Here is a 21,374-nt window from a genome sequence, read left to right as displayed (position 1 = left end):
TTCCCGAGTCTTCATAGTAATTGACGGTCTTGACGAGTGTCCTGCACCTTCTTGTGTCTTATTGGGATGAATTCATTGCGGTGTACGACATCATGACGTGCAAAACTCTGGCTTCGACGTCAGCACACTTGGTAAAGATTGCGATTGCTCCGAACGGAAAGACATTTGCCGGCAGCGACGCGTCGGGTGATATCCGCATCTTCGACTTCGAAACCCTCCAGTTCCTACACAGAATTCCGGTGGAAGGCGACCCCGTAACCTCACTTGTCTTCACTGGTGACAGTTTAAGAATCATCAACACTAGAGGCACGCACGCCAACATCTGGGAGCCACTGGTCTTGGCTAGCCAAGATTCGGATTCCCAGTGCAGCGAGCGCAGCGAATCTGTACATCAGATAGTGGAGGATGTGGGCGCATCTATCATGGAACAGGCCGCTGCTATTACATCCCTTCACTGCTGCGATGAGAACGGGATGGCTCTTTGCGGGCGGGATGACGGCTGGGTTGACGTATGTGATCTTGACGATCCTGAGAACACTATGCGGCATCTCTACCGGCACCGAGGAGCCATCAACAGCGTCACTTGTATCGATTGGGCATGCAAGCCTGGGATCGCTGCCAGCGCCGACTGCTTGGGAATATTCCGTGTCATGAAAATTACAACAAAACCGCGGGGAGAATGGCGGGCCGAAACCGTGGCCGAGGCCCAGTTGGAGAACCGACGTCGCATCACTCAGATTCTGGTACACCCAGATGGATCACATGTTCTTATTTCTTCCCCTGAGATAGACACGGTGTGGTCTATTTTGACGAAGCAGGCAGTAGCAACAATCACAGATCGCCGGCGAACCGCGTGGAAGTGGTTCGTCCGTTCTTCTGCCCCGTCGCAGCTAATCCTCTTCGAAGACGCAGCTTTGAGGGTCTTCCACTGGACTGATCTTGCCGAACTTGCTACAGCAGAGGCTTCTGATTTGCCAACGCCTGCCGAAAAGGGTCCGACGGCTGACGCCGACGCCATCTCCATTTCAAGCGACGGCAACGATGTAGTTTTCATCCAGAAGATGCACCAATACACTCCACTGCCTCAGGCCATCTCTCCACACCCCTCTATTAGATCCAAGATCCACGTCTTTGATCTATCACTTCTCTCCGCGGTTGACCTTGGCCTACCAAGTCAATCCTCTCAGCCGCTTTCCAGGGCCCCGTCACGTCCACCCCCGTACTCAAATTTGCCCCCGAAGCTAAACAATCCATTTGTCGCTTCTCCTTCGGACAGTCCTTTGCCCATCACCACATTTGCCCCTCCGGGCAGCGCCCACGCACGTCGTCGTTCCTGTATCACAAACGTGGCGGAAATCCCTGGCCTGGACAGCATAATCGGCACCGTCAAGAAGTTCAACTCGTGGTTTTTGATCTTCATCTCGCGGGAAGGCTGGGTGTGCTCATTGGAGCTCGGTCCTGGTGGTACAAAGTCCATCGACACATTCCAGAAGCACTTCTTCATCCCATCTGTTTGGCGGACTGCAACTTCGTCCCTAATCACTAAGGTGTGTCGGTGTCAGGATATTGTCTTTGTATATCAGAATGGTGTTATTGTCGTAAAAAACGGGCTGGACAATGGGAAACGTGTATCTTTCTCTCAAGCTTAGCGTCGGGACCTCTCCTTAGTTCTTGGGCATAGGGTAGCAGTTGCGCCTCCTATTATTAATTTCTTCTTGATACCTCGTTGAATGGGTTCACAGCGGCGTCTTTTGCAGGTTTTGGCGATCTTCTAATCTTTAAGTGTCTCTTTTTACTTAGTACACAACACACTCTTATCTCATTGCCCCATCTTATCTTATCGCTAAATCTCAAAGACATCTTGAACCACAACCACTATCTATAATATTTAAGAGTCTCTTTGCAGTTGTCCTAGCTGGGTAGTAGATGAAGCTGCCTGGTGTCGAGAACCAACCGGCAAGAGCAATCATGGCAACTATCTAGCGGCGTTCGTTCTTGGTGAACAGCGTGTAGGGCATGGGTGGAGAAGCCGCTGGAGGCGGGGAGCGCAGGAGAGCAGCTATAGTGACGTTGGTTGCAAGGTCGTGTGATCTTGCGACGGAACAAGGTTGAAATTCGCTGTGGTTTAATAGGGAAGCCACCTCTGAAGTGTGCCTGTTGGTTGTGAGAACACCAAGCTATACACCATCCGTGGCTTGACAATTGTAGGCAAACATACCTTCCACTGGCGTAAGGGACCCTAGGTACACACAGACGGAGACTACCGATCTTGTGGGCGTGATATCCCGCCACGTGCCTGACCGCCCCTGACGGCCTTTGACACTGCCAACAACCGTCAACCGCTGCAATAGCATCACGCCCACCTCTAGTAATATAGATCAAATAAATGAATCATCTCATTAACAACCAAACATCGTCCGAATGGCGCAGCGGGATGAACGCTAGCCCGGCTGCTCGAGTCTCTCAGGCGAAAGCGGTGGGTGAGCCTTCTCTATTTTTTCATGTTTTTTCAGTTGCAAAGACATTGTAGGGAAGAACATCAGTGGTCCATTTTCTGTTTGTTCAAACCCGCACCGGCCCTGATGCGGTTTCGTTTAAACGCCCATCGCTGCACGCAGTCAACACCACAGCGAGTGATTGCTTCGCTGATAGGCCCTGGCACTTACATGTGAACTCAGCGACAACGAGTGAAAAGTGTGTAGGGCATAACTGGCCCGGCCCCTGAAGTCGGGGAGTTCAGTATAGTAGACATAGTGATGTTGGTTGCAAAGTCGTGCGAGTAATCCTTATTTCTCTCCACCATCTCCATAAAGAAAGCCCGTCGACTCCTGCTCCTCAGCATGCCAGCGAGTCGCTCAACCCGACATCCTCGGTGTTGATGTGAACCCTACTAGCAGGCTCGGGTCTAAAGATACTTGGGTTCTGTGGAAGGAAGAATGGGCCACAAACTAGAACCTTGGGAAGCCGTAAGTATACCAAGCAATGGGCCACTGCGCCAATTCAGCCTGTGTTGCTGGCAGCAAATGGCGTCCCCATAGCGATAACACATAATGACACCCCTCCCTTCGTTCCTTAGACAGGGGTACAGAGGCCAAATGTGCCTCGTGGGTATATGACCGGTTGCGTTGGGCGGAAGACGTGGTTTCGGTGCGACACCTTTGATGGATCTGTGGCTATCCCACTATTATTCTCGAACTATGCGATATGTCCAAGTCAGGCCGCATTGAACTTTCTTGTTCCGCGCTGCGGCAGTCACTTCCGCTTCACGCAGAGCCTGATGGCGTCGTGATTCTGCCTTGGTGCTGCAAGGCCCCCCTGTCGGTCGCTCAGCCGCAATGCCTCAACGCCCATGTCGGCGAATGTGCAACGAATTGCAAGCAAGACACGCCCAGTCACTCAAGGGGGGGTTGAAAACTTTTCGTCAAAAAGTGATAGGTCTACCAGACTGTGAGGACGTAAGCCACTGAGTACAAGAAAAGCTAATCTACACTACACCATATGATGTTTTCGTCGCCCATTCTTTCCAAAGGTTCCTCATTCCCCCTCGAATATCACAAAGAGGAGGGTCGTGGAGCAACCAACAACTGGTAGTCGCTGTGGCTTGCCGGTTGAACCATCGAACAATCAAGATTCAGACAGGCTTATTCACTGATGACAAACACGATCAAAATGTTCCTCGGTGGACTATTCATTCTGGCAGCATGCGCGTCCCGCGTCGCAGCTGATTCCGGTGATGATTTCTCCAACAACCTCTTTTCAGACCTAGCGCCGTACGTGAACTCGTCCATCTGGTCCAACAGCACACTGATGGAATAAGGCTGCTGGCGCTCTTCGGTGAACGAGTCACCATGCAATTCATGAGCCAGTCCATGGGCTGGGCTGATAACATCATCCTCGCTATGGCTCCGTTGGGCATCATCACCATCATTGTTAGCGCCATCCGCGTGGGTGGCCCTTCGTGGTTGAAGGCGCTCGTCGGGCGGGCCAGGGAGAACGTTGCTGTTGCCGAAGCAGAATTAATGTCTTCTACCTCGAACGAAGTGTGCGAGTTATGGAATGGCCATGATGTGGTGAGGTGTATGGGGTCGGCTCCTATCTCAGAGTTCATCTGCCTAGCACCTCGAGGCGAAGGAGGGAGTAACGCATGCGAAGTCAAGGTGCTCAGCTTGGATGACGCTCTTGACAAAGGATATCTCAAAAAGCGTGGTAAGTAAATTCGGTGGGTTATTCGGGGAATTCGCTCACTCTAAATTAGGGGGCGGCGTCTTTGAAGCCTTGCGTCAGACACATCGTCCAGCAACCAACCATGAAGACTCAAATCTCGAGGGAGGCGACTCAGATGACTCATTGTCGGAGATTATCATCGTCCATAATCAACGCGACGCTGCCCCTAATATCTCACTCAACTGCCACAATGAAATCTGGAGAGGAGAATTGTACTTGGCAGCCGCCTTTGCAATGGCTCTACAATCTGCTGTTCTGCTGTACTCTGGTTTTGTCGCATATCGCCTCAACTTTCTCAAGGAAGATACTTCCATTGCGAGATATGCCTTTCCTTGTACCGCTGCCGGGATGCTGGTCTTGGTATCAGGACTACTGATATGCTCACATGTCGTCGAGAGTAGCACCGAAGAGGACAGATACCGCCCAATGCAGGGAAGGGCAGCGCGATTAGTATGGCTGCAGCAACCCAAGACGGTCAGTGACCAGATTTTCGACTCGCACGCCATATTTCCAAGGCATGAGCGGTCTGAAATCACGACATCAAGTCGAAAGGTCAAGGTGAAGGTGAAGTCGAGTCGAGCAACCCGTGGGACCATGAGCCACGAAAGAGAGAGCAATGCACGCGAAAAGGACCATGACCTAGGTACAGTTCTGGAGACAAAGGCTTTTCTCGGCGCAATTGCTAGCCTCTGCGGGTTCATCGTACAATTCGTTGGTCTGCGCGGGATGCACTGGTCAGTGTCTGTTGCTCAACTCGGCGCAATTCTCACCATGACGGCCGTTAGAGCTCTAATTCGCCGTGGTCTCGCACATCCTCCAGATGACAAGCTTCTTGCAGCTGGGTTCGAGCTCGAGTGGCTTTCATTGACATTATTGGACTCGGAAATGACCTGGTGGCCATTCTCCGGATTTGACGTGTTGGAAGAGAAAATGCTCGTGGGCTGGTGGCCAATGACAGGTGGAAGTCGATACACGTACTTACCTTTGCGGGAGATGACGGCCCAGAAGAGTCCCGAGTCCAGGACCCATCGAGCAATGATAATCCGGAAAGATCTTGGCAATTTGGCCTGCTGGCCCGCGGTTGCGGCAGTGGAAGCTGCGGCTCTTGCACGAGCTATCAAGATCACAATGGACACCCTGCTTGGCTCTTCAAGAACCGATGAATGGACATGGTCCATGCGAACACACTATGTCGAAACGGATAGTGAGTCAACGGTGCATTTTAGCTTGCGGTGCGGAGACACAGGAGGCTTGGAATCAATGACCAGCGAGCTTGAAGCTGCACTTTCGTTGTGGCTCTTCTCTGTCAACTACTACGAGACGAAGCAAGAATCAGGCACGAGACACAGCCAAACGCCGGTAATGTCTCGTCGAGCCGAGATGCCTTTGCAAAACTCCAGCCTCCGACTCTTGGGCGAACATAGGAGGGGTCTCCATCGAGATCTCGACTGGTGGATGCCCGATGATGCAATAAGGATCCTCAAGGTTCAAAAATATGATCGATCGAAAGAAACTGCAATCGAAGACACCCAGAGATTACTTGATGTGCAAGATCACCGAATCGTTGGGTGCGGTTCCCAGGCACGCAGCGGACTGCCGTCTTTGAACACCCGCTTTCAGAGCTCACCACTACCGAAATCTCATGCAGATGTCCTTCCAGATGAGCCGATTTTCACCCTTCCCGATTCATGCCTAGCTGTGGAGTCTTTTCTTCCTCTCCGGCTACTCTACGCCCAAGACATGTTTGCATCTTTCATGCGGTCTTTGGCCAAAACAATGCGAAGTCCTATTCCCGACGGGTCTGATATTTTCTACGACAGCCAGAGCAGCAGCATGAATTGGGACTCATTTAAGCTACGTAACGACAGGCTGACAAGGCTTGTCCAGGAGATTTCAAACACTGGGCTTGGCAGTGTAGATGAGATCTACGTCAGCTTGATACCCGCTCTGAGCGCCGAGAACAAGCTCCCAGACCCCAGCGCCGTCGTCGAACTGGCCCACAAACATGCTAAGCATTACCTCGTGCAACAAGACTGGGGAAAAGCATGTAAACCATACCTCTGGTTATCCGATATCGCACGAAGCTTCCCCAAAGACAGTGTACCCAGTGTGAAAAGCATCGCTGTCTTGCTAGAATACGTAAGGATCATGACGCAGGCAATTGAGATGAGGTGCCACACGGATGATGATGAAGTGTTCGACCCCTTGGTCAAGGCGAGAAACAACATTGAATTTCAGATCAAGCTATGGCTCGGGTCTAACGACAGCCTCACAAGCCAGACCATTTTGTCACATCTCATGACATTATATAACGAGCAAGGCCGGAAATGGAGATGGGACTCCTGGGAGACTAGTCAAGATCCCACAACAATACCAAACACGACCACAGATTACCCTCATACATTCGGGTTTGATCGGTTGCATCGGTTATGTCAGGAAGGCCGACGATTAACCAACGAAAGAGTAATGGCGGCGCTGAATCCAGGGCAGAGCGTTAAACAGCCGGACGTGATGAACTGGACGCCACTCCACTACATCGCAGTCAATGGAAGTGCCGGATCTGTCGAGCTGCTGCTTGAGCTGGACGCTGACGTCAATGGCCGAGATTTTGTGGACTGGACACCGTTACACTATGCCTGCCAGCGTGGAAACAGGTCGATGGTGCGCAGTCTTCTTCGGGCTAACGCAGATGTGCACCTCCGTGGCATAGACGGAGTGAGCCCTTTGCAGTGTGCCGCCATGGGTGGTCACGCCGATGTAGCCGAGGTTCTCATCAAGGCTGAAGCAGCTCTTGATATTCTGGATAATGCTGGGAACACATGGCTGCATTGGGCCGCATACAATGGGCACGACGAGTTTATTGAGGCAATGAAACCCAGGCTGCAGGCCCTCAAAACGAGCGGAACCAAGATCAACGTGGAGAATCATACAAAAAAGAAACCTCTGGATCTTGCAATCGTACATGGACATAAAGCTGTCATACGGCTGCTGAAGGATATGGATTGACAGGCGCGGGTGGGGGAGAAGGACGCTCTGGTGGAGATGGTGATTAGAAATGGATTGCTATTATTCAATAGTACTTGTCTAGACATGTTGACGTAACGGGCATGACTTAAGTACTCTCTAAGCGGCGTTAAAGTGTTGGGAGGAGTATGATTAAAAGCCAAGAAGGATATTAGATCTATAGGTCACGGGAATCATGATGCACTACTACGAGGTGCTTGTGTTAATGGAAGTGGAATTCTTTCTTTCTTAACTGAAGAAGGAAGAAAGTCTAAGCATACCTAGTAAAGGGTAAACTATGAGTAGCTCTGAAAGGGGAAAGCACGAGGGACATTGTTTTTTCTGTCCGCGAGTTCTCACGACGGGTAGATGATCCCCTAATTGAAACACGCCAAGAGAGTCTGATGACTAGAACGAAGTCCACGACCCTTTGCTCAAAACAAAGAGGAAGATTGAAAACAACATCCGATGGCGATTCCATGGCCCGGGATATCCTATCGTGGTTGAGGACATTACGTAAAGAACAAGGTCGCGGGTGAAGATTCGAGCCCGAACAATTGCCCTATGCTAAGCCAAACGCGGCCTCGGGATACCCTCAGGCATTCGAGTTCGACGAGCCTCACCGGCTCTATACTATACCTGACCAGTTCTTGAACAGAGAGATCAAGGCAACTATGGGACGAGTACGGGGGGTCAATCAGCCAGACGTCTTCAACTGGACACCACTCCACTGAACTGCGGCAAGAGGCAACGCCAGTGCTGCCACGCAACTACTTCAGCACGGGGCGGATGTGAATGCTCAAGGCCTTACCGGCATGATACCTTTATACGACGCCTGCCTGCAATGCAGACCATCGTTACTCGACCCGCTGGTTCAAGCCGGGGCAGACGTTCAGATCTGTGGCTTGGATGGAGTGACACCGCTGCATTTTGCAGCTATGCACAACTGGGTCAGTGGAGTCGAGTATTTGTTAAATGCTGGGGCGTCTCCAGACGCCCAAGATCACACCGGCAATGCACCACTACATCAAGCCGCATCTCACGGGCACGTTGAGCGTGTTGTGGTGTTAGCAAGAAGTGCGAACATCAATCTAAAAAACAAGAAGGGAGAAACCGCCTTGCACTTGGCCTCTGCACATGGACATGACACTGCCGTGGAGGCCCTTGCTGCCCAGGACAGCAATATTCATGCCAAGGATCACTTCGGCCAGACACCAGATCATATGGCCGCCATGCATGGCCATGGGGATGTTGTCAGGGCCCTCGTCGAGAAGAAGGCCAAGATGAGTGCCAAAGACAAGGCAGGCCAGGCCTCCGTGGGTCTTGCCCCAGCACGCGATCATGAAGCGATGGTGTGGTACTTTTCTGAACGAAAGTATCGCGACGTACCCCATAATTCCCCCGAAAAGATGCGTGGTGTCGTGTTCAAGCCCCTTCGAGACATGGGACCTGATATCAATGCTTCCTTGGAAGATAGCAGACGCAAGGCGATGCGAGGCGCTACAGAAGCCGGGAGCGCGGAGAGGATGAAATTATCTTTGGGAGACGATACCAACGTTCACGTTTCAGGTGGAAGTGTGGTGAACACTGTCATCCAGAGTGTTCTATATGCAACAGTGGCCGAGATGACGCCAAGAGACCGCGGAAATGGCACACTCCGCATCGATGACAGCATCGATGACGATAGTGAGGACGATAGCGAGAATGAAAGTGAATACAAGCATCGAAGGAAGCATCGAAGGAAGACTCGAAGTACGCATCAAAGAAGACAGCGGAGACGATAGCCAAGATAGCTGGCGAAGGATAAAACTACCTTGAGCAACTTTGAGCCAGTTTAACTTTTTTTCCGGTATTGCTGATTCACCACGTTTATCTTCATGTATTTCATTCAAAGCCTAGATACGTGTCACGTAGATCAATGAGACTCTTTATTTATCACTCCTAGTTGAATTGTTTTACCCCTGGATAAGCTACCCGGGACTCGCTTGGCTGTTAACGAGGACATTTTGAAAGTTTTCATTATTGTTATTTTCAATAACAAGTCCGCAAGACACCATCAGCCGCAATAGCGAGAGATACAGTTATTACTACACGATGGCATTGTGTTAAACAGATCACGTTGCACAGTAGAAAGCGTCGAAATTGGGATTGAAAGAGCCTAGAATACCCCAGATTCACCACCAAAGGAAGACCCATAATTCAGATTACGCTCAGCCAATCGGATCTAAACTGAGAAATTGATCCGCAGCGATTAGATACGCACGGGCATTAAATCTCGCTTACGCCCCACACATTGAAACGTAAAACACCGCGACTCGCGATGGGTATATCTCCCTCAAATTGAGACAGCCGCCAACGCCCCCCACTACACCAAGTGCATTAACACTTGGCAATCTTCCGTAGTATAGTGGTCAGTATGCAAGCTTGTCACGCTTGAGACCCGGGTTCAATTCCCGGCGGGAGAGAGATCCGGCCACCTGTGTTACACAGGATTTACTTTTTGGGGTTTTGGCCCTTGATCACGAACCCAAAGGGTCGCTCGCCCGCCAACAAGTACAGTTTAAACGTTATCATGTCCTAGGATAATATTATCCTTTTATAGAAACAGTTGGGGAGATCTTCCTAGCGTATAATCTATTCTCTCTTCTAGATCCCTTAGCATCCCAGCCTAATACTATCTTGGATTTCATTATCTTACAACGACCACTCCATCATTAAAGGAGCAGGCAGGAACATTGTGTTCAAGTCATGAATTCAACACTCAGATGTGTCTTGCTTTACGTTGAGGTGGCTGGCCAGCTGCACAGCCCCTGTTCAAGTGGCGGGCTTGGCTCATTAGCCTCACCTGGCTGCGAAATCAGACCCCTCCTCCTATTGTTTTACCCTCCGCTCAATCCATCATGGATCCCATAACCGCCCTCCAGACGGCGTCGGCCATCATCGGCATCGTGGACTTCGGCGCTCGCCTCCTCTCCGACACCTGTGAAATCTACCAGTCGGTGTCTGGTCACACCGCACGCGACGTGGGGCTGTTGACCCTGTCGGACGAGCTGGATGGTCTCGGGAAGCAACTTCAAGCTCGCCTTCAAGCAGCGCCCAGTGCAGCCTCTGCCTCGGACAGGACTCTTCAGAACCTCGCGGCCCGATGCGTCGAAGCTAGCAAGAAGCTGCACTTGGCCATTCGCGATTTACAGGCGACCCGGTCTGGAAGTAGCAGAATCAACACAGCCGCCACTAGTTTTGCATCTGCCCTTAAGGGAGTGTGGAAGAAGGGCGAGATTGACTCTCTGAAGGAGGAATTGACAGAAATTCGTTCCCAAATCACCTTCGCAGCTATTATTTCCGTTTTGTAAGATTTTAACACACAATTCGAGCATTTACCTGACATGATCATAGGGCGGAGTCAAAACAAGATGGACAGAGACACATAGAGTTGAAGGACCGACTGGATCAGATCGCCAAGAAACTCGACAGTCGCGACAACACCACTCACCAGTTAGCCAGAGAACTGACACAGATAACACGGCTGGACAAGTCAAACCACCTTAGTCGTGGGAACGCCGATCTCGTCGACATCCTCTGGGGGATGGACTGGAAGTCGTGGGCAGCCAGTCGCGAGGGAAACATATTCATCGACTCCCAGTCAGCCCCGTATACCCACGTCGATGGCGTCAGCATACCGATGAAGATCCTGACGAGTCTCTCGTTTCGGGAGATCAACTCCAGAAAGGAGGCCATTCCTGAAGCATATGCCAGCACCTGCAGCTGGATCTTTCAAGATTCAGAGACGGACAAGAACAGCGAGCAGCTGAGGTGGCCAAGCTTTCCAATGTGGCTTAAGCAAGGAGATGAAAAGATCTACTGGATCACTGGAAAGCCAGGATCCGGCAAGTCCACGTTGATGAAATACATCATCGAGAATCCACAACTGCGAGCTCACCTCCAGGTGTACGCGGGAGATCTCCCCTGCTTGCAAGCCGGGTTTTTCTTCTGGAATCCAGGCTCAGAGATGGAAACGTCACGAGAAGGCCTCCTTCGAACACTTCTTCACCAGTGCTTGCAAGCCAGACCAGAACTCATCCCTGCTGTGGCGCCCCGGCGATGGGCACTGTACAGTTTACTGGGATCTCGAACCGTTGCGCCAGAGTGGACTTGGAAGGAATTGAAGGAGTCCTTTGACATCCTCTGCTCATTTCACGGAGAATGCTTTCGACTGGCCCTATTCATCGACGGCCTTGACGAGTTTAAAGGGTCTGAAAAATCTCCCGATTCCCTAATCACTTGGATACGCGATACATCGACCCACTACGGCATCAAGATCTGTGTCTCAAGTCGCCCCTGGAGCGTGTTTTCGGATGCATTCAAAAGAGAACCCTCTCTAACAATGCAGGATCTCTCGAGGAGGGACATTGAGCACTTTGTCTACACAGAGTTCGATAAAAGCACCGCGTTCCAAGAGCTTAAGGAAGTCTTTTATGATGACGCAACATCGATAATCAAGGAGATCCTCGAAAGGGCTCAGGGCGTGTTCCTCTGGGTTAGCCTCGTAGTCCGCAATCTCCTCTCGACCCTGGTTGACAATCCGTCCTTAGCCGACCTTAAGCTAAAACTCGCCGAGATCCCTAGTAACATGGCCGGGCTGTACAATACGATATGGCGATCCATCCCAGCCGAGAGGCAGTGCCGCTCGTCCAAGATCTTACAGATCTGCACCGATTCATGGCAACCCTGTAGCGCAGAGGTTATGTGGCTTGCCACGGAGGTTAATCCCAACCCGCAAGCCATCACCAACCCGGGGATCCATAACGTCATGAAGCGAGTTCTCGACGGCCATACGAGAGGCATATGTGAGTTGGTAGGTGGCCAAGTGGTGTTTCTCCACCGGTCAGCGGCAGACTGGATCAAAACCGACGACGATTCAACGACAGCCGAAATCCGCTCCAAAGCACCACTAGACTTCGAGCCAAACCTCAACCTACTAGAAGCCTCCCTACAGTACCACACAGTCATCACGGCATCTAGGGATCGCATGAAGTTCGAACTATCTTACATGCTCGACATCCTGTTCATAAGCATAACCGAGCTCTACCGCACTGCCGCTGCAGACCGGATAAGCCAGCTCAGCGACCGGCTCATTCAAGCCATGGACAACGTTAATAAGCTGGGATACGACCTTGCTGCCCAAATTCAAAACCCTCGCGGCCAGAAATGGACAGCCCGGTCAAAAGACTCGATATCGGAAGGATGGTCAACCAGGCATTGGCTCGCGCGGCAGCTCCAAACAACACATTCCGAGGCCGAAAACTGCTTCGTCGGATGCGCAGCCAGCGCCGGTTTCGTCGACTATGTCAAAAAGAAGCTACAGGGCAACCCCTCCCTCCTCGTCCCAAAGAAGGGCAGGATTTCCATCCTAGAGAGCGCCATATTCATGGGGTACTTTGGTTCAGAACACTTGTTCTCAACTACCATCGACCCATCCCATCATTCCTATAGGACGGGCAGGCTCGAGATCATCCGGCTCATCCTAGAGACGAGTCCGCACCGGTACAAGACGGCTCTCGACGAGCCGATGTGCGAGGTCCTATCTGGTCCTTGTTTGTTGCACAGGGGCTCAGAGCTAGTAAAGTGGCATCAGGAGGTACTTGAACTGCTGCAAGAGTTTGGATATGGGTCCTCCACGTTCTGGAGGCGCAAACAAAATCAAGGAAAGGCGGCTGGCCTAGACAGCAACAGAGCTGGTCAAAGTATGGCTCGTCTCCTTAGGGGGTTCAAGGATGAAATTGGACTCTATTTTGGCAAACTTGGAGCATCAAGGCGGGAGAGGGATACTAATTAGAAGGCCGACGGACTAGCATCTTCCTTCCGCTCTCTTCCTTTTCTGTGCGTAGTTGAACCTCCCCTTTCTTTTTCACTTTAGTTTGTATTTCCTACATCCAGCGTCTTCTTGGCAACTATCCTGTCCTCTGCCACCCGAGCTTAGGCTGAGGCGGGCTGAGATTTGGCTGAGGTACCTGGATGCCTAATTGCCTCAAAACCTGTTAGGAGTTATATTCTACTTTTGCCGTTGGCATAGTGGCTTATTGTGTTCCACACTATCTCAGCTTTGGGCTGCGATGTTAGTCGGCATTGGCGTGTTAATACCGGCTCGTGTCAATCACTGAACAATTGAGTGCTTCTTGTTATTGCGGCTGATGGCTTCTTTTGAAAGAGTAACAGAGTTCTTAAGAACCAATTTGTCAGCTGAAAGTGTCTAAATTTAGTACTTGATTGTCTGATCTGATGAATGGGTTTTAGAACTTGATTCCGGATGAGCTGCGCTTTTGAAGGACGCCCTTTTAGTGACCACGAGTTGATAAGTGTGAAGCTGCTACTGGGATATGTCATAGATGTTGTTGGACGAGTGGGTGGTTAATGGAACAGAGGGAGGAGGCGAGGATAACGGTGGTCGGACCCCGCTATCATGGTCTGCCTCGTGTAGGCATGGAGCCGTCATCAAGCTTACACGGATGACCCGGAAAATGTGACTTGGCAAATGGTTGCACCTGCTTTGTGTCTATCTCGTCCACTCGAATATACCTAGAGTCCCTTAGATTTCTGGATGATTTTATCCCTACAGGTTCGTCATGTCCAAGACGCCCCATTGAAGTAGTTCAACCTCACTACGTACCCGAAGGGCAGCATATTGCCATGATTCCATTGTTTAAAAATTGAAACACACGTAGTTACCACATGAAGCCCGCATATTTGCACTGCCACAACAGATCCCCTTTTGCGACGAAAAAATGGCCAAAGGCTTTACAGCCTGGGGACTAAGCCCGTTTGGTAAGCTGCTTCCCGCCCGCATTGTTTCAGGTGTAGGACGCTAACAACCAACATGCATATTTTTGTAAGACAAACCAACAACTCAAGGGATAACGAACACTGTAGCAAACTGTAGGTCCAGTGGTGTTGGCCATCCGATGAAACTGCACCCTGTGGCTGTGTCTCAAAGAAGTTCGCTTGCAAATTAGGAATGACGGCCGGCGGCATCTCCGAAGGAGGGTCGCGTAAGACCCTGGCTTCAAACCCGGGAGTTGTCACCTTCATATTAAGGTCGGTTGAGTTTTTCTAGCTAACTGAAATCTCACCTTCTTCCATTCTTCACCTACGTTCAATCTTGTTGTTTCTCTTCCATCTCACCGTCTACCGCAATTGCTTTGTGTTGCATGCTTTAGTTCTCCTCGTCTGTATTCACTCTCAACCTTCGTCTTCACTTGTAGCATCTGCCTCCATTCATCATCTGCATACCCTCATCCTTGATCATCCTCTTCTACATCGCCTCAACACAACTTCCACATCTCCTGGACAGAACTTCTACATCTCGTCGACAGAATGGCGTCTCCTATCCTCAAACGCCCGGCTCTAGGGCAAGTTGCCACCTTGGGAAGTCTCTACGACGCCCGCAGCGACGTCTTCATCCCATTGTCCCTATTCGGCGAACCTCTTCCTCCCGATGCCGTGAGAATCACCCGGCATCAATCGGCCGACCCCAAAGTCATCAACGGGGACACCTTCGCAGACAAGTTCGATGCTTGTGGCATCGATGGCGAGCTGGCCGTCAGCGTCCTGGCTGGACTTGCCAAGGTTGAGGGCTCTGGCCTCTACTTGTTCGACAAACGCGACACGAACCATGCTGTGCAGTCTTCTCTACACTACGATTTCAAGACTGTGGAAGAGGAGCTCAACCTCACTGCCAGTGGCATCAAAGAATCCGTTGCACTTGACGTTTTGGACACCGATGTGGCTACTCACGTCGTGACTGGTATTTCTTGGGGTGCCCGCTACGTGTTCACTGCCAAGCGACAACTTGATCCCTCCGAAGACAGAAGCCAGGTTTCTAGCAACCTAGAGGCACATATGTCTTTGCTCGAGACAGCAGGACTGTCACGAGTCGAAAATGAGACCTATACCTATCCTGAAACTTCTGTCGAACTGGCCGTCTTTGGAGACGACCCCGCTAAAGTTCCCTTCTCGACCAACTTTGCCGACGCCCAGGACCTCATCGAGAATATGCCCGGTAATATCGCCAGAGCTGGTGACGGGAAGGGCCAGCCACTGGTTTACACCCTAATGCCGCTCTCTCTGCTAGCCGCGTTTCGGATACTTGATATCAAGGCCGACATCACCTACCGTCAGCTGGGGGCTGACTGCGCCCAAAGATGTGTGCAGCTATTTGACGATATCCGGGACGCAATCCAACAACTCAGCGACTATTTCGCTCGACTACAGACTCATACAGCCTGTGTTCCGCCTGAACATCTTGACTCCATTGCACAACTTCTTGCCAGGAGCAAAACCTTGGAAGTCATCCCGGAGGCTGACTTCGCGAGCCTAGTCAAGGCCGCTCGAAGCGGCAAGGCGAGTGAACAGCAACTTTGGACTCGGCTCACAGCATTTATTGGAGATAACTCGCCTCACAACATCCTATCTGCTATGACATATGAGGACAAGATGGATTTCCACGATCTCCTTAGACGTGGGGGAGCACACCTCGTCGGCTACGAGGGCCCATCGGTATCCGCCTTGTTGCACGGGAATCCGTATGACGACGCGTTTGTCTTTTACTTCAACGAACATGTCCGTCATCACTCCGACGTATGGGAGGAGAACCTCGCAGCATTCCTCGAAATTCTTGAAGATCAGTCTCGCTACAAACTCGCCATTGCTGTCGACCAAGACGGGGTTGACCACGACGCTCCCGGCACTTTCCTGGAGAAGCCTTACATCTCACACTTGCGGAGAGGACGAGTCATCAGTGAAGACATTGTAGAGAAGCGCAAAGTCTTGGCCGCCAACTGTGTCATGCGCGTTGCCGACGACGCGCTAGATCGCTCCGTGAACGGCAAACCTCTCGACAGAAGAGCCGTTAAGATTCCCTGTCCCCGCCCTGGCTGCGACCAGAAACTGCAATGCAACTGGATCTGTGGCTCTTGCCAGTCATCAGTCGAGTACGGTGTTGTCGATGAATTGCTGTACTGCGATTGCGGAGCTAGCCCCTACCACAAGTGGGAGTTTCAGTGCAACGACCCGAAACACGGCTTAGAGTGGGTTCAATATGATCGTGGCGAGCTTCTTGGGAAGCTTAAGGCGCTAGAGCCGTTCGAGGACCTCAACATCTTGATCCTGGGTGAGACAGGAGTTGGCAAATCGACATGGATCAACGCATTCATCAACTACCTCTCGTACGAATCAATCGACGACGCATTGGCCGCCGAGGACCTCAAACGTGTCATTCCTTGCTCCTTTCAGACACAAACCGCCGTTGACGGCAGATTTGTGGAAACGGAAATCAAGATTGGCTCGAGCGAGTCAGAAAAGGATGGTTCTGGAGGTCAATCAGCCACGCAGTCGACCGAAGTGTACACTGTGAATATCGGCAAGACGCGCGTCCGTCTCATCGATACACCTGGAATTGGAGACACCCGTGGTGTTGATCAGGACAACTCCAACATGAACGACATCTTGACGGTCTTGCGGACTTACAACAACCTTCACGGAGTTCTCATCCTCTTGAAGCCAAATGCCGCTCGACTGACCGTCATGTTCCGGTTCTGCATCAAACAGCTGTTGACACACCTGCATCGCAACGCGGCCAACAACATTGTGTTTGGATTCACCAACACCCGTGGCTCCAATTACAAGCCTGGCGATACCTTCAAGCCCTTGAATGCCCTTCTATCTGAGTACAAAGACGTCAACATGGGCCTGTTTGAGAACAACGTGTACTGCTTCGACTCGGAAAGCTTCCGATACCTTGCCGCCAAGAAGAAGGGCATTGACATTGGCCACTTGGAAGACAACCGTCGCAGCTGGGAATACTCGGTCGGAGAGTGCGAGCGGCTTGTTAAGCACTGCCAGGGCATCACTCCTCATCAAGTGCGCAGCACCATCAATCTCAACGAAACCCGCAACACGATTCACCGACTCACAGAGCCAATGACGTTCATTGCTGAGAAAATCAGAGCGAGCATCGACGTGAACAATGATGCCATCAAGGAGCTTCGGGACTTTGAACTCACGCGCCAACAACTTCAGCAGCGTCTCTTCATCCAAAAGGAGACTCTAACTTCGGAAAAGGTGGACAGGCCGCAGACAGTCTGTACACACGACGAATGTGTCGAGATTCGCACAGATTTCGAAGGAAAAACAGACACTGCCACAACCATCTACAAGACTGTTTGTCACGAAGGCTGCTACCTAAAGAGCGTCGATCGCAACAAAAAGGGTCACTCTGAATTGCAAGGATGCGCCGCGATCGATCTTGCCGGCAAGTGCCGCAAGTGTGGCCACAGCTGGATGGACCATATGCACATCTACTACAAGTATGTGCCGACGACTTATCAACACCGAGATGCGGCCACAGACAGAGATCTCATAAAGAACGCCGATAATATCCAGCTCAGAGAGGAAGCAATCCGGATGAAGAAAGAGGCCATTGAAGAGTTCAAGCTTGAACACCGACAAGTCCAAGAAGCGGCCATCCAGTTTGGCTTCTTCCTCAAGAGACACGCCATTACACCCTACAACGACGCTACCATTGAATATCTCGACATGCTCATCGACCAGGAGAGACAGAAGATCAAGGCTGGGGGATCTAACCAACGTCGTGGCAAACTTGAGAAGGAGAAAGCTGAATATCTTCAAAGGGTGGAAGTACTGGAAAAGGCCATGAGGCAAGGCGACGAGTCCAAACTCCTGGGTGATACGGGTGTGGCGCAGCTGGTCGAAAGCCTATACGGGCTACCTCATTTCGGAGACGATCTCCGAAACATTGTCAACATTCAGGAGAGGGCGGCGGAGTCTACATATCGAGAACGGTCCTGCAATGTCTCAGGAGGGGCGCACTTCCGTCGTCAACGACAGAGAAACCAGACTCGGACTGGCGAACGACGCAATGAAAATCTTGGAGAGGGGCCGTCAGCTCCAGTGAAGATCATTTCGTCTTATGAACCGATCCCTGGATCGTTTCCTAGGGAACCCACTGGGGGCACTGTCAGAGCGAAGCCACGTGCCCGTTCTGTAGCACCGAATGAACCATCTCAGGAGCAGGGAATGTGGACCAAGTTCACGAAATTTGTCCGGGTCTTTTCACGATGATGCGGCAATTCCAGTGATTGCTGGGTTGGGCGTAGCTTACAGGACATGGAAAATAGAGTTGTTGGAGTTGGCAGGGTGGAAGCTGCCCAGTGTCCGATTCACGGGTGGGCTGGAGTCATAAGAGCTGTTGATTTCTAGCTAGTATCCGGTAAGAGAGAAGAGGATTTTTAGACAGGATGGGGTAAGGGCGTTGTGTGGTTTAGAATTGGCAGATTTGTGGAGAGGTTGTTAGCTAGTAGGCACCTACAATATAATACCAAGGGTGATATAATCTGGCTCATGGTGCCACCGTCGGTGCATATGTAGATCCTCAAGCGGCAACCCACCATAACTAATATTTCACTCGGGGTTCGTCTCGGGTAACTAGTTGCGCTCTATGTTTCGTGTGGCTGCTATTAGAGTAGGTCTCGGTTGTAAACGTCAGCACGGCTTTAGGTGCAGTGTGTTTCACATCGCCCAAAATTTTTCTGTACCGGTTACGAAGCAAATTCATAGGGTAAGCATGGTATCTTTAACGCGTAGCTGCTATTCTAGGGGTATATCAAAAAGGGTCCAAAGCTTCATCTATCTCAAGGACAACTCGCGCCAAATCATTCTCCTCCCAAGCAAAATCAGAGTAATAGAAAAGCCAGCCAAGAATGAGCCAACACCACACATCCAAACAGTCTCGCTCACAGCATTCGAACTCCAGTGTCTCGTCGCCGCGCTGACGATATCATCGGCATTCAGCAGGTCAATCCCTTCCCGGGCGAGTATCTTCCAGACATAGTTGCGGTACGAGATTGGCCAGCCAGGTAACTCCCAGTACCGTGACTTGAGATTCAGCCGCTTTGCATTTTGGATCTGGCTTCGCACGATCTTGAGCTGGGAGGTGCTGAAACCGAACATGAGGGTTCCGATAGCCCTCCAAAGAGATACCGAGGCGGTGTAGAACTCGTTTTCTTGGACGTCCAAGCAATAGGTGTCGTTCCTTTCGCAATATCCAGGATGACCCAGCAGATCGAGAGAGGCGTCGAGAAAGACATCATGGTACTGGCGCCACCTTTCCGGGTCTGTGCCGATATTCACGTCGCGGCGCCTGGCGATGTTTCCAGTACCCACGACGGTAAGAGGGCCATACTGGAAAGTCTGATTCGTGACTGGTGAGAAAATCTTGTCGTGTCGGGACAAGTAGTTTCGCTCTCGAAGAGGCTGCAGCTGCTCGAGAACCAATGGCCAAGTCGTTACAGGGTCGTCCTTGACGTCGATGAACAGGATCAGTGTCCTATTCGGATAGTTTGCAAAGACACCAGCAGGGTGCTTGTTGGAGTCTGGAATGACTCGTGAGCGCTCAGCGTTTATCGAGTCCAGGATCTGCAAAAGCGGGTCGATGTAAAGAGAGCGGAGCGTCTTCTTTGGTGTCAAGTCCCACCAGTGGTGCCCGACCAATAGCTCGTTTCCATCCTTGCTGCGCCAGACATCTGCTTCGACGCTCACACATCCCACTGATAGAGCTGAAAACAAGGGACGAGGTCGCAAGTAGTCGTTGTGGGAGTGGACCATGACGGGAGACACGTGGGGGGACAGTCGCTTAACCCATCGTGTGGCGCTTTCTGTCGAATTTTCGGTATCCTCGAAAGGATCGGCTAGCGAAAGGCCAGAAGACTCGTAGGCGTGTACAAAGTAACGCTCGATGCCAAACACCACGAGAGAAAAGGTCACGCTACAGACAATGTCAGGTGCGTGTAAATGTGGGAGACCACAGGACTTACCCGACCAAGCCCGTAACTATCACGACTGTCCACCCCAAATTCTTCCACACTTTGCGAACACCCGAGGCACGGGGTTTTAGTCTTTCCGGCTCAGTCTCTGCCTGCCACGGGTCAGGGCTTGATGCCCGAAGTGGCTGGTATTCTGTGTCGTTCTCGTGGCCCTTGCCACACAACATGTCGGCGACTTTCATGCTTATATGCAGCGTGAACAGCAAAAGACAAATTCACGAGGACAAACAAAAGAGAGCAAAAAGCCGCAAAGAACAGAAAAAAAGAGACAAGCGAAAATTCGAGATATAGCTTCCTTCATGTACTATCTTTGATCATGTGTGCGGTTGGTGTCGTTGAACTAGCGTTGGTGGTCGTATTAAAGCCGAGCTACAACGCACGTGGTTCCACTCACACGGTCGGGTTCGGACCAATCCCGGCTTTCCGCTCAAGCACGAACGTCTAGAACGAATTTATTGATGGTCGTGGGAGACGCCAGAGGGTTGCGCCAAGTCTGTGATTAATGATTGACCGCTCTTCGATGCGACGTTCCGGTAATTCCCTCGTCTGGGTAAAAGTGATTCATCTGCCGCGTCTGGCGATCATGGCTGATATCTGGTTTGGCCCAGGTGGGCAAGGGTTGCCGAGTAACTGTTACGCGATAAGATGGCCTGTCACTGGGATGGGCATATCATGAAAGGCGTGAGGCGCGAAGGCGAAAACGCGCCATAGAATAGCTCACCCTCAGCCGTTAATGAAGTGTTGCGACATATTATCAAGTATTGTGCCTATCCCGAGATCCAAGGAAAGTAGGACATGAGTTATTTGACTGACCAACACGCAATCATCTCGAGCAAGATCTCGGAAACATACTCGACACGATTCGCTTGCAAGGACAGAGATGGCTATCTACCAGTGAGAACCAAACCCCAACCCTCTTCCACTTGTTTCTACATCTCGCACATTGGACACCGTGAATCCATCGCCAAGTTAAAGATGATTCCAACTCTATAACCTCCAAGGGCCATCTCAGTGCCCCATGCCATATACGGACCAAGGGTCGAGTCAACAGGAAGGGCGGCTCAGGTCGGCTAGAGGCTGCACTCCCTAGTGAAGATGGACGGACTGGATAGAGCGCTCAATGAACATGTCGTACGTGTTGCGATATTATGAAAACGTGAGTAAACCCATGTGGCGGCTTAATAGAAAATAATGAAGGAACCATTTCGACTCCAGGTATCGCGGTTAGTAATGTTTAACTCAACATCCTAC

The 21,374-nt window shown here is 51.2% G+C and overlaps 6 protein-coding genes across 6 annotated transcripts; 5 read left to right on the top strand and 1 right to left on the bottom strand.

Moving 5' to 3' along the window:
* Window positions 1–92: 92 nt before the first annotated feature.
* Window positions 93–1,649, top strand: MRS44_005396 (uncharacterized protein; the record flags this gene model as incomplete). The annotated part of the gene is made up of 1 exon (XM_046281807.2): window positions 93–1,649. One exon carries the CDS (start codon window positions 93–95, stop codon window positions 1,647–1,649), a length of 1,557 nt encoding a protein of 518 aa, XP_046123420.2.
* A 2,020-nt stretch (window positions 1,650–3,669) lies between these two features.
* On the top strand, window positions 3,670–7,230 carry MRS44_005395 (uncharacterized protein; the record flags this gene model as incomplete). The annotated part of the gene is made up of 3 exons (XM_065622588.1): window positions 3,670–3,770; window positions 3,818–4,206; window positions 4,298–7,230. The coding sequence occupies 3 exons, from the start codon at window positions 3,670–3,672 to the stop codon at window positions 7,228–7,230; spliced, it is 3,423 nt and encodes a 1,140-aa protein (XP_065478660.1).
* An 841-nt stretch (window positions 7,231–8,071) lies between these two features.
* Window positions 8,072–9,011, top strand: MRS44_005394 (uncharacterized protein; the record flags this gene model as incomplete). The annotated part of the gene is made up of 2 exons (XM_065622587.1): window positions 8,072–8,177; window positions 8,221–9,011. The coding sequence occupies 2 exons, from the start codon at window positions 8,072–8,074 to the stop codon at window positions 9,009–9,011; spliced, it is 897 nt and encodes a 298-aa protein (XP_065478659.1).
* Window positions 9,012–10,127: 1,116 nt separating this feature from the next.
* On the top strand, window positions 10,128–13,063 carry MRS44_005393 (uncharacterized protein; the record flags this gene model as incomplete). The annotated part of the gene is made up of 2 exons (XM_046284451.2): window positions 10,128–10,576; window positions 10,624–13,063. 2 exons carry the CDS (start codon window positions 10,128–10,130, stop codon window positions 13,061–13,063), a joined length of 2,889 nt encoding a protein of 962 aa, XP_046123422.2.
* Window positions 13,064–14,598: 1,535 nt separating this feature from the next.
* Window positions 14,599–18,363, top strand: MRS44_005392 (uncharacterized protein; the record flags this gene model as incomplete). The annotated part of the gene is made up of 1 exon (XM_046278059.2): window positions 14,599–18,363. The coding sequence occupies one exon, from the start codon at window positions 14,599–14,601 to the stop codon at window positions 18,361–18,363; it is 3,765 nt and encodes a 1,254-aa protein (XP_046123423.2).
* Window positions 18,364–18,927: 564 nt separating this feature from the next.
* MRS44_005391 (uncharacterized protein) lies at window positions 18,928–20,305 on the bottom strand (the record flags this gene model as incomplete). The annotated part of the gene is made up of 2 exons (XM_046273284.2): window positions 18,928–20,065; window positions 20,115–20,305. The coding sequence occupies 2 exons, from the start codon at window positions 20,303–20,305 to the stop codon at window positions 18,928–18,930; spliced, it is 1,329 nt and encodes a 442-aa protein (XP_046123424.2).
* Between the last annotated feature and the right edge of the window lie 1,069 nt (window positions 20,306–21,374).

This window comes from Fusarium solani (assembly GCF_023522795.1).
Source record: "Fusarium solani strain SB1 chromosome Unknown bctg00000002, whole genome shotgun sequence".
Taxonomy (NCBI): Eukaryota; Fungi; Ascomycota; class Sordariomycetes; order Hypocreales; family Nectriaceae; genus Fusarium; species Fusarium solani.
This window is presented reverse-complemented; position numbering and strand designations above follow the sequence as displayed.